At 38.2% G+C, this 12,666-nt stretch overlaps 1 protein-coding gene across 1 annotated transcript in view; it reads left to right on the top strand.

Annotated features, from left to right (window-relative positions):
- The first annotated feature begins 1,721 nt into the window (after positions 1-1,721).
- Positions 1,722-12,666, top strand: part of SLC15A5 (solute carrier family 15 member 5) — a 96,691-nt gene continuing 85,746 nt past the window's right edge. The window contains 3 exon segments of the mRNA XM_006080571.3: positions 1,722-2,082; positions 4,617-4,787; positions 4,790-4,838. Coding sequence (XP_006080633.3) covers positions 1,722-2,082; positions 4,617-4,787; positions 4,790-4,838 — 581 coding nt within the window.

Genomic DNA, 12,666 nt, shown 5'->3' with positions numbered 1-12,666 from the left:
GATTTAAGCCCTGGTCAGAGAGCTAAGACCCCACATGGCACTCAAAAGAATCAAAGCATGAAACAGAAGCAGTATGGTAACAAATATAATAAAGATTTGTCTTAAGAAAAGAAATTGAATCCTTTACAGAAGGAAAAACTAACCATGTCCCCCTGAAGAATGTGAACCAGAACAGTCCTAAGCTCTCCATCAGGGGCACATGGACAATCCCTATTGGGTAGTACCATCAGACTCGGCTTCCACCAGGTCTAATCTTATCAGTCCACTTATGACTAAAATTCCTTGTGGAGAAACAGCAAAACGACCATCTTAGACCTGTGCTGATCTCCCTTGGCCAGAAGAAAGCCCCACCAGGATCTCGTGGAACAGAAGGAAGTCATTCCTCAAAGGTAGGAGGACCACACATTGGGGTTTGCCCTACACAATCCCAGTGTGTACCTGTTTTTCAGGAATAACTATAAATAGCATCACTTTCGCTCACAAATATGTGTAAGTTTGGATAAGAAATTGCATGATTACTCCACACAAAGGAAAAACAGGGCATTGTTAACCAAAGCGGGAGAAGCAGTGCTGAGCTAGTGAAGATAGCCACCATTCCAATCAGACCCTTAGAGGAGGCCAACACAAAGTGTTTTGCACCCAATCTCTCAGGTCAAAGAATCACAGTCAAAAGTCTTTGTCAGTCTTCTGCTTTCGACTCCAATATGAAAATAACATTTCTGTACTCACCCCCTATGTTTTGAATTATTATGACTTTGACCCAATAATTCTACTCCCTTGTCTTCCTATGTCCTTCCGCTAAACTCCTAACTGTTAAAATGTTCTCTTTTTACTGCTGCTTTTTTAGCTTAATTTGTGCTCTCCTGCTTTCCAAAATAGAATGTTAACATCCATTCACCCAGCTGGAGGGTCAGGATGATACCAGAGTCGATATTCCCCAAAGCATGTGTAGGATAGCTGCTGTACCCCTCTTGCTGACTAATAATGAATCAAATAGCACCTTTTCATTCTGATTTCCTCTGAGAGGCTGTTCTACAAGCATGGGGTCAACTTAAAGGAACACGGTTTTTGTTTAAAAATTTCTCCTTTCATTAGTGCACTTAAATTACTTTCTTGCAAACTCTGCTTGTTACCTAAATGTACTAGCACTTTTGTTACCTAATTAGCTTTCTTATCAGAATTCCAACCAAAAATAACAAGAAATGTAATAATGATAAGGTATCCTGCCCCCTCCAAACAGATTTCCTTTCGTGCTTTATCTCTAGGTACTGTTCTGGCTTCTTTTAATTAAAGTATCAGAAATTATTAGGCTCAAATTATTTCTTGATCTAGTGCTCAAATTCTCCTGAAAAACTGCTTCTTCTGCCTCCGTATTTAAACCTTTATCAGTGTGAGGCAGATGAGTTTCCACATGTATGAAACTGGATTCATGTAATTCAATATAAATTTTGGAGGAAAAGCCTAATTTAGCCTCTAAGTAATTAGACAAACAAATCAGATTTGGCCACACTGAGCTACCATGGTTTAAATACTCATGTCTCTTCTCATGTTCTCTTGGATCATCAAAATGAACATTAACATGTAAAAAAAGCCTTATGAAACTTCAGCATGGAGTTGTGAAATTCAAAGCAAAGATCTTATTTATTTTTTCATTAGATGGATGGGGGCAAAAATCACCAAGTTCAAACCACTAACTTAAGTAGTATTCAAAGAGGGTAGTCATGTCTGTTACAGGCTTTAAAAACACCGATGAGAGGGAACCCTTAAATCACAGCATCGAGAAGGAGAAAACCATAAGACATATTGGTTATTTGTTTTCCTCATACTCCATGAAAAAAATTCAGGTTGGAATCTGTTTACTTCTAGTAGAGCTGTGTGAGAGGTTCACTTTCTTCGAAGTCGTCTGCAATATGATTCCCTTCTGTACTGTCAAGCTTGGTTATGGCAATTATCAGGCCGCCATTTTGAACTTGTGTTTTATAGGAGCGTCAAGCCTTACCCGGGTGTTTGCAGGTTGGCTTGCTGATGTCTGCCTAGGAAGAAACAAGCTGGTCCATATTTGCTTATTTCTGCATTTTCTAGGTGAGTGTCCACTTCTGACTGGATTGTTTTACAACTTATTTTAGTGGATTTTTATTAGAATGTTTGATTTATATTATTCCCACCTTGTTTTTAGCATAAAGTGTAATAAATGAGCCTAGAATGTTGTTTCAATTTATTTTATTCTCTGTATAATTTGAGGGATACTAGTAAGTGTGTATGTATGTATGTGTGTCTCTGTGTGTTAGAAGTTGCTCTGATACCTTTATCATTGCACTGATTATATTTTATACTAATTATCTCTTCAAATGTCTGTCTTCTGTAGAATGCCCTCCTTTTCCCCCTTCTTATCACAAACCCAAATTTGTGACAAATTCTATGTGAAATGTGATGTTTATTTGCTTCACAATTAAAATGAAATGTGCTAAAAAGGTGTTTTGAAGTTCATGTAGAATAACTGAGAAACATTTTCATGAAAAATGATCTTTTAATTAGTCATATAGTAATTAAGACTGCATTTGAATACATGATTTCCATGTTATGAGCTATGGTTACCTGTTAAAAAAAATGAGTGAATTTAACACTATCCTGTGCTACTTTACATAGCAAGAAAAGAAATATATCCTTAAAATTTTTGGAGCAAAGTGATTGCAAGCAATGTTGGTAAAATATCAAGTTTGTTTGATAAGGTATAGAGACCAAGTTGATGAACAGTCTAGAAATTTAGACTGTGAAGTTCAAGGTGGTCTTCTAGACACAAAGCAGTTACTGAAGATGAGATGAACACGTTTGGGAAATCTTCCAATAAACAATCACAGTGAGAGGTTAGAGAGAGAACAGAAAATCTCTGGATGCTGGTCTAGGTGATGGAGAAGTATCAATCCAGGAAAGAACATAAAACCACAAAAAAACTCATTAACTAAATAAGGGCACAAATATGATGGAAGGACAGAAATTAACTCCAAGTTCTGAGCTGAGGAACTTAGGAAGGTAGTTCATCAAAACCAACCAGTGCAGCAGAAATGCAGTTTTGGGTGACAGGGAAGATGATGAGGAAGAGATGGGTAGCAGGTACTCAGCCTGCACACATTTCTATCTGATGGCCAAGTACCATTCACCGAATCGATCCGAGTGTGATTCAAACTTGTAAACTGCTTCAGTTCTGTGAAACATAAACTAAGTCACTGCATGGCAAATATTCATTTACCATTCCACAAATGTTTCTTGTTGACTACTAGGCATTATTCCAGGTTCTGGAATGTAACAGAGAAGAAGGCAGTCTCTTTTCTTATGAAGTTAACTTTCTCAAATGGGACACAAGAAAATCAAGAAATAGCTATTTTGTTGGGTGGTAATGCACAATGATGAAAAATAAAGCTGGGGGAGTGGACAGGACAGACTAGATAGTGACAAGGCGGCTCTTCTGTATCAGGGAGTATTTTCTGATGAGGAGGTATTTAAGCATGATTTACTCTTTTTTACTTGGTAACAGACTACATAGCAGTGTACATATACATCAATGCCAATCACCTTTGTGGATAAGATCATCTATATCATTTTTCTAGATTCCACATATATGTGTTGATATACGGTATTTGTTTCTCTCTTTCTGACTTACTTCACCCTGTATGATAGTCTCTAGGTTCACACGTGCCTCTACAAATGACCCAACTTCCTTCCTTTTTATGGCTGAGTAATACTCCATTGTATATTGTGTACCGCATGTTCTTTATCCGTTCCTCTGTTGATGGACATCAGGAAATTAAAAAAAACAGGGGATATATGTATATGTATGTGTAGACGTAGAGCTGATTCACTTTGCTATACAGTGGAAACTAACACAATATTGTAAAGTAACTACACTCCAACAAAAAATTTAAAAAAGAAAAATATAAGCATTTCATGTTAAAAAAAAAAAAACCCAAAAGTTTTCTTTAACAGGCTTCTGAGTTGCTTAAGATCATAGCATTTTCTGTCTCTATTGATTAGGAACAAATAATCGTTGTGAAAGATGGTTTTCTCTGAGGGGTGGGAGTGCAAACATCTTTATTATCTCACATCAGGTGTTTCTGAATTGTTTTAATTTTGTTTAAATGGACTTGATTTGTTCTCCCCCAAACCCTTCTCCCATACGGGCTGCCACATAACACTGAGCAGAGTTCCATGTGCCATACAATAGGTCCTTGTTGATTATCTGTTTTAAACATAGCAGTGTGTGTATATGTATGGCTGAGTCCCTTTGCTATTCACCTAAAACTATCAGAACATTGTTAATCGGTTATACTCCAATACAAAATAAAAAGTTCCTCCCAAATGGACATGATTTGTTTATATATTCTGAGAGGTGGTTTGAGTTTGAGGGAAAAATAAACTAGGACTCTGGATTCATTAAAAACACATATTGAGGGAAATATTTACTTTTAGGAAAATTATATTGCCTCCAGAATTGCCATGATTAATATTTTAATAAGACTATCACAAGACGAGGCTACATTCAGAAGAAAAACTTTATTTCTGGTGTGCTTTGGTGAGTCAGTGGTCTATGCATATTTATTTCTCTTTTTCTGCATCTACAGGCACTGCCTTATTATCTGTGGCTGCCTTTCCCTTGGAGGATTTCTACATAGGCACTCACCATCTGATTAACAACGTACCCAAAAAAGAGCAGACAAGGCCGTTTCATGTAGCACTGCTGGCCGTCTGCCTCGGCACAGGAGGAATCAGAGCTGTAGTCTGTCCATTGGGTGCTACAGCCTTCAGGAGTGTGGATCCCAGAAACGAACATCCCTTTTTAACTGGTAAGTAGAGCTAGCTAGGAGAGAAAACAGGCTTATAACATCCTTTTCCCTTTGTGCATTTCTCATTGTTTGCTCTCTGGGTCCATTTTGATGGCAGTCATTCAGCCTTTGCCATTGATTGGGCTGGGTGACAGTGAGATAATACCTGTGACAATGATTAAGCCAGTAGTCCCAGGAGCCTATGTGTCAGGTATAGACCAATAACAGCTTAACGGCACCTTCTTGAAACACATTGATGAATTTGTCCTCCATATAAACAAGTGTGAGATGGTGTATCGTATTGAATAGAAGATGGTTTGGAGCCAAACAGGCCTTGGTGGAAATCTCAGCTCTACACAATTGCCTGATCTTAGTAATGTCATTTATTCTTAGTTTAACCATTTCTGAAGGGTTATCATAATACCTCTTCTTGGATTTTCTTAGAAGTAATAATATGTATATTGCTGGTAAAGAACATGGCACATAGCAGTAATCAATAACTTGTTTTTCTTAGTTATGTCTACATTGTAATAGACTAATTTCGGCAGGGATTATAAATTCAGCAAGAAGATGAGAAGGATGGAAGAAGAATTTTACTTCTTAAATATCCATTAAAACATCAACCAACATCTCTATTTCACATTCACTCCACCCCCAGCTGCCGGGAGCCGGCATATTGTATATTGAGTGCAGCACTTTCCACAGCATCATCTTTCAGGATCTGGAATAGCTCAACTAGAATTCTATCACTGCCAGGAGCAGGAGCTCTGCCCATGGCAAAGGTCATGAGGAAGGAGGCTCGGCATACGCAAAGGCGGGATCGAGCCTCAGGAGTCCCCCCCTGGAAATTCTTGAGCATCTACCCCCAAACCAGAGTCTGCCTACTTTCTGCTTTGTGCTCTCAGCAACACCTCTGACTTCACAGGGGGGCTGTCCCCCACTACCTCTCTCTGAAAAAAGAGTTAGCTTACAGCTCCAGTTAATAATTCCTGGGTGTGACAGTGTTTCAACCTACAAACTCCTTTGGAAATCCTCTAGCCTGCCTGAATAGGTTTTTCCGGCCACATGTGATTGTTCAGAGCCTCCCAACTGTGAGAGGCAGGAGATGTTCTAAACTGTCTAAACACAGATTCTTTTGAGTAGTTAAAAGATTGATTAGAAATTGTATTGGTGAACGGTTTTTCACTTATTGGGCCAATGTTTGCTGCTAAGTCTCCATACTCCTTACCTACTGTGTCCTTGGCAGTGTATTGAGTGATATAATGGGTGTATAGAAATGTAAGTAGTAGCCTCAATGTTTGTAACCTTGGACCCTTGAGTTAATTCTATTCTTGATTGAGCCCACCTCACCTTTGCCCTATAGGAATGCAGCTTTGTCCAGTGCTTTTTTGGAGGCTGGTGCCTGACTTTGGAATAATCACCTTTAGAGAAAAATAAGTTTCTTAAAATGTTAACAGGCCTCCTGGCCAGAAGATGATGTAAATCACCTGAACTTTTGCATATGATAAGTTTGAAAGCCTGGCTTCAATTAGAATCAGGAACTGCTGTCCTTGCATGACTCCACCCCTTCCCCCATTATCCTCTATGCATAACTTAAGGTATAAAAACTACTTTGGAAAATAAAGTGCGGGCCTTGTTCACTGAAACTTGGTCTCCCCATGTCGCTCTCTCTCGCAAATTCTGGCTGAGTCTCCACCTGGAGCGCGGAACCCACCATGCTTGCTAATTATGCCTGGGCTTCTAAGATCCGACCGGGGAGGCCTCAGTGTCTCCTCTCCTTCGGGAGAACGGAAGGACGCCTGCGGCCTACGTAAGTGGTGCAAACTTCTTGTCTTGAAGTTTTATTGGTCTTCCGCGTAAACCAAGCTACTCAGCCTCTTTTCTCCACTGAATTTTCCTACTGAGCTATCCTTATTTCAGCCGCTTTTCTCCACTGAATTTCCTCACTGAGCTATCCTCATTCTATTACTCTTTATATCTTTGATAAATATTTAAATAAATAGGTCGCCTATGCTGTCTCTCCTTCAAATACCCTGGATCAGCCGGGGGCTGGACCCCGGCACCCAGCACCTGACAGAATTTCTAGTCCATAGAAATCAAACCACATTTCTATGAGTCTTTCTCTCCCAGTGAGTTCTTTTACAGTGTTATGTGTTTCTAAAGAACCAATTTTAATTATCAAATGCAAATTCAAGAAAAGAATGGAAATTTTGATCTTAAGAAAATGTAGTTCAACACTTAGTAGAGAACTTTGTTGTTGTTGTCATTCATCGATGGATATCAGATATATCTGAGATATGTTGTCTTTCTTCCTCTTCTCTGTGAAACGAGTTAGCAACACTTTCTAAAATATTGCCTTTTCCACCAGTGTTAGCGATAGATAAAAGCAAAGCAGAAATAGCATCAGACAAAATGTCTAAAGAGAACTCATATTTAAAGCATTAAATGAAAAAATTATAATAAATATTATTTAGGTATTATTACATGTAGCTATCTGAGACATTTCCTTTTTTCTTTCTGTCTTTCTTTCTTCCTTCCTTTTCTTTTCCCCACCCTCCTGCCATATTATATTAATATTACAAAGCACTCAGGCCTATTTTGGATTAAGTCCAGTTGAAAGAGAATTATGCTATTTTGCCAAAGGTGGAAGGAACTCTTTACTTCTTACAGCAAATTCTGCCTCCTTGACCTGCCCAAAGGAGAAAGAAAAATCTTTCTTTTTTATTCTGTTCGGAGGTTTTAATCCTTAATTAGCAACATCATTTTGATTAAATAAGACTCTGGAGGATTAAGACTAGAGAGCAATCAGTTGTTCTGAAAGATAGCTCTGGAGAATTTATTGTACTGTGGTCTTAGTCATTCAGAATTGTGTTTAATCAAAGTGACATTTCTCAGCGTTGATTACAAAGGAGACATTATATAAATGAAATATTTCCTCGGGGAAACGGAGGGGACACCCAATGGGTTTGTGCTTTAGGACATTGGAAAGGGGGATGAGGAATAGGGTGAAAATGAATTTCTGGAGCCGGGCCACATTTAAGATGAACACCTTTAGATTGGGTTACTTATTATTTTCTGATTTCATTAAAATCTCCAATAAAGGGATCATGCAACATTTTTTTTTAAATTAAGGGTTCTGAGAAAGGGATATAAAGAATCAGAGTGTTATTCTTTAACATGATGAAAGACTGTAGAAATAATAAGCTCCTTGAAGGCTGAAGACGGTTGTTTTTTCTTTCTCAGTTCAAATACTAAACTATGGAAAAACTTTTATGAACAGCTGCTTGTTGCAGTTTATAGAAATGAATGTTCATTCTATTCTTGTACGTACTGCAGGGGCTGGTAGCAAGATGGATAGAACCCCTGCTGGGCAGCCAGGCAGCTGGCGGGAACCCAGCTGTGTCACTTAGGTGTCTTAGGTTTTCAGCAAGTTTCTTCACCTCTCAAAGCCCCAGGTCCCTCAACCACAGAATGTGGATGCCTTGGAGGGCTGTTGTGGAGTTTTTACGCAAAGTACCAGGGCACATTATAGGTTTTCAAATCAGGGTAGCTATGACCAATGCTATTCAATGATGAATAAGTCATCAGCTAAAGTCATTGTCCAACTTCTGGGAAAGAGGAAGGCCATTTAGGAGAAGGTCATCTTTAAAATGAGCCACCCCTTGATTTATCATCTATTTCTTCAAGTCAAAAATGCCCCTAGAAATGACAAGCCTAGTTAATATAATGAATTTCAGTAGTGGCTTTTGAAAAAGCAACATGCCACTTGAATCCATAACCACTTGAAGGTTGCATCCAGTTCCGGTTTCAGCACAGATGTCAGATGTTCATAGTTACGGGACCCTTAATGAGATGTGTCATTGCATCTCTACCACCTAACGATCATGTGAAATAGTGTAGACTGGAAGTCTCAGGCATTGAAAGCACCACTTCCGAGTGGAGCTGCCAAATGTAGGTGAGAAAACCTCTCCCAGCCAACATCACCATCTGGTACTGGATTATCCTCAAATATGTACCTCACTGAAAGAATAAAGCTAAGCTCCCTGAAATCAAGAGGCACAGTAATCTGCCAACTTCTGCTTGTGCCATCACCCAGAACTGAACCTGGCTCTTTCAGTATTTTCCAAACTCTGAGGTGTACAATTAAGAGTTACCATCCTGGAGATCATATGAGTAAATACACCTGTGCAGAATCTTTTCCGGAAGCAAACTGAATGGTGAATAATTAAGCCTGTTCATGGCTGTAATTTTAAATCCTCCCACAGTTAAACTTAAATCTTGCTCCCTCACGTCTCTACTTTGGGTTTCCCTGGTGGCTCAGATGGTAAAGAATCTGTCCACAATGCAAGAGACCTAGGTTCTATCTCTGGGTTGGGAAGATCCCCTGGAGAAGGGACTAGCAGCCAACTCCAGTATTCTTGCCTGGAGAATTCCACGGACAGAGAAGCCTGGTGAGCTACAGTTTATGAGATCGCAGTCGGACATGACTGAGCGACTAACACTCACTCATATCTTTGCTTACTTCACCTGATAATTTGCATCCCGTCTGCATATCATAGTCTGTTGTGAACCAGTTACCAGAGTGAATTCTACATGCTGTAAAGGCTCAAATAGGATATTGGTAAATTTCTTGTAGAAGTCTAGAGACTGAATTATTCCATCCCTGAAGTTTTGATTATCTGGTACTAAGTTTGACTCTACATAATATATGTCTCCTACTAAACTGTTCTGATTTAAAATACTTGCTCAAATTTAATATTTTTTATCTTAGGAAAATACTAGAGGTAAAATATTATTATCCCACAGCCTTTTTTTTCAAACCTGTTGTAATATTTTACTAAAGTATTGTCTGAGAGAAAGTGAAAGTTAGTCACTTAGTCGTGTCTGACTCTTTGTAACCCCATGGGCTGTAGCCCACCAGACTCTTCTGTCCATGGGATTCTCCAGGCAAGAATACTGGAGTGGGTTGCCATTCCCTTCTCCAGGGCATCTTCCCAACCCAGGGATCGAACCTGGGTCTCCTGCATTTCAGGTGGATTCTTTACCAGCTAAGCCACCAGGGAGTGTTAGAGTATTGCCTGAGAGAAGTGATTCTCAAACCTAGATGTCCTGGAAAGCTTAAAAATACTGATGCCTGGACCCTGCCACCAGAAATTCTGATCATGTTAATTTGAGATGGGAACCAGAGGCTTTTTTTTTAAGCTGCCTAAGTAGTTAGGTTTGAGAACCACTGCTCTCAAGCAGTGTTGCCTGATTTTAAGAATCATTTGAGGTTTTGTTAAAAAATGTTCCCCATAACTCTACTTAATGCAGTATGATGACTTGAATGGAAAGGAAATTCAAAAGGGAGAGGGTATATGTATGTGTATGGTTGATTCATTTTGCCGTACAGTAGTAATTAACACAACATTGTAAAGTAATGATATGCCAATAAAAATTAATTAAAAAATGAAACAAACAAAAAACATTGCCAATGTCCCTACCTCCAACTTCTCAGATCAGAATTTCCTGGGAGCATAGCTGGGGAATGTGCATTTTTACCAAGTGCTTCAGAATTTTTATAACAGTTCGAGAGACTTAAGAAAAGAGAATTCCACACATGGTCTGGATTTTTTAAAAGAAATGGAGCTAAACACTAATGGAAGCAATTATTTTGTACGAAGATGCTTCAGAAAATTTTGATAATTCATAACAGTTTTTCTTTACCACTCCAGAAATCTACCTGATTGAGAAATCCTACCTAATCCTTTAGGAGAAAAACAAAATATGAAATTACACAATTCTGCAATGGTAAAATCATAATTTACAAGATACATTTCAGCTAACAAAATCAAAACAGTTCTTGGCATAGTCTTATTAGAACTCATTTCTTATTAGTACTCATTAACATGGACATAACTCTTTTTATTGCTTTGCTTTATTGTGCTTCACAGGGAATGGAATTTTTAAGTTCATAAATTTATAAATTTTTATGAAATGTAAATTTCGTAAAATTTACAAATTGCAAGTTAATGACAGCCTTGTGTGTAGCGAGTCTATTGGTGCCATTTTTTCCAACAGCCTTTGCTGACTTTGTGTCTCTGAAGCATCTGATAATTCTAATAGTATGTAAACTTCATCATTATTATTTTATTTATTATGGTGATCTGTGGTCAGTGATCCTTGATGTTACTACCACCATGCAGTCAAGGCTCAGATGATGGTTAGTATTTTTTAGCAATAAAATATTTTTAAATTAAGGTAAACACATTATTTTTTTTAGGCATAATGCTATAGCACATTTAATGCATTATAGCGCAGTGTAAACATAACTTTTATATACACTGGGAAACCCAAAAGTTTTTGCACCAAAAACTTCATGCCCCCTGTTATATCTTGGTGGTCTGAAACCAGACCCATAGTGTTGATATCTTCAAGGTATGCTTGCACTCAGAATATCTTCTAAGTTGAATACTGAGGAATAGCTTGTAAACAGTTTTTTAAAAAACCACTAGACCTTCCAAAATTCTATTTGCCTGGACTCCAGCCAAGTGTAACAAATGTGCCCACTCAATGTAGTAACAACAGGCACCTCCTCTGTTATCTTTGCCAAAATTGTCAGCATTCAGAAAATACTCAGAATTTCTCTCTGACATACAATGATAAACTAAAAAATATTGAGAAAAAAAAAAAAAAAGAAATTTCTTACATTTCTTACTGATCCTGCAGCCTCCTGCTTTTTCTTAAGGCCTGTGTGGTGGCTTTTAACCTGTAGGTGTGTCAATAGTAATTAACACAACATTATCATTATTATCATCATTATTACTATCATCAATAAACATGCAGTGGTTCAAAGATCTTAAACTCAGAAAATGAGAAAATGATACACCTTTTTTTAAAAAAAGCAACAGAGTAAATTTGAAGACCTAGTGGGCTTTATCAGGTCATTCATGAATTGGGGAGCATCTCTTCTAACAACCAGAATGGTGCTTTGAGGGGTTGTACGAAGTGGAAGCCTTTTGTAGAAAGAAGGGTAGGGCAAGGGAGCTATTAGCAAAAGAAAAGAAAGCATTATTTTGGGGTCAGAATATCTTCTTTTGGGAGTGGGTATTGGGAAGGGAATGGCAAGGGTTGCACCACATAGATTGCTGCTTTTTCTCCTGAGGGATGGAGAGGTTCACAAGACAGATGACTTCATTGATGCTGACCAGAAAATTCCAGACTGGTTGATTACATTTCTGGGGAGGCTCAAAACTTCAAGTAAGTCATGTATCTAAGTCTAGGTTTGGTATCATGGACTTTAGCCCAAGTGACATCATTTTAGGCCTGGTTTTCTCTTCAACAGCATTAACAACTGTTAAAATTGGGATGTTGACAGAAGAAAGGGAAATAAAGACAGAAAAGGAATGAGAGCAAGTTAGAAGAGTGAGAGGCAGGGAGAGCAAAGAAAGAGAATGGAGCAGTCCCCCGAATTTCTTAATTAAAAATAAACCTTTTATTTAAATTGTGCTGCCTGTCCACCAAAATCAATGATCTTATTTTATTAAGCTGTCTTTTCTTTAATAGCATTGTTGAAAAATACTTATAGATGAAAAGTAGGAAAAAATTATATAAATGAATTTATTTACAAAACAAAAACAGACTCACTAATTTTGGAAACAAACTTATGGTTAAAGAGAAGAAACTTAGCAGGGAGGGATAAATTAGGAGCTTGGGATGAACACACAGATACTACTATATTACTATTGTTTAATTGTTCAGTCATGTCCTATTCTTCTGCAACCCCATGGACTGTAGCCCTCCAGGCTCCTCTGTTCATGGGATTTCCCAAGCAAGAATACTGGAATGGGTTGCCATTTCCTTCTCCAGG

Source organism: Bubalus bubalis, chromosome 4 (assembly GCF_019923935.1).
Source record: "Bubalus bubalis isolate 160015118507 breed Murrah chromosome 4, NDDB_SH_1, whole genome shotgun sequence".
NCBI classification, from domain to species: domain Eukaryota; kingdom Metazoa; phylum Chordata; class Mammalia; order Artiodactyla; family Bovidae; genus Bubalus; species Bubalus bubalis.
This window is presented reverse-complemented; position numbering and strand designations above follow the sequence as displayed.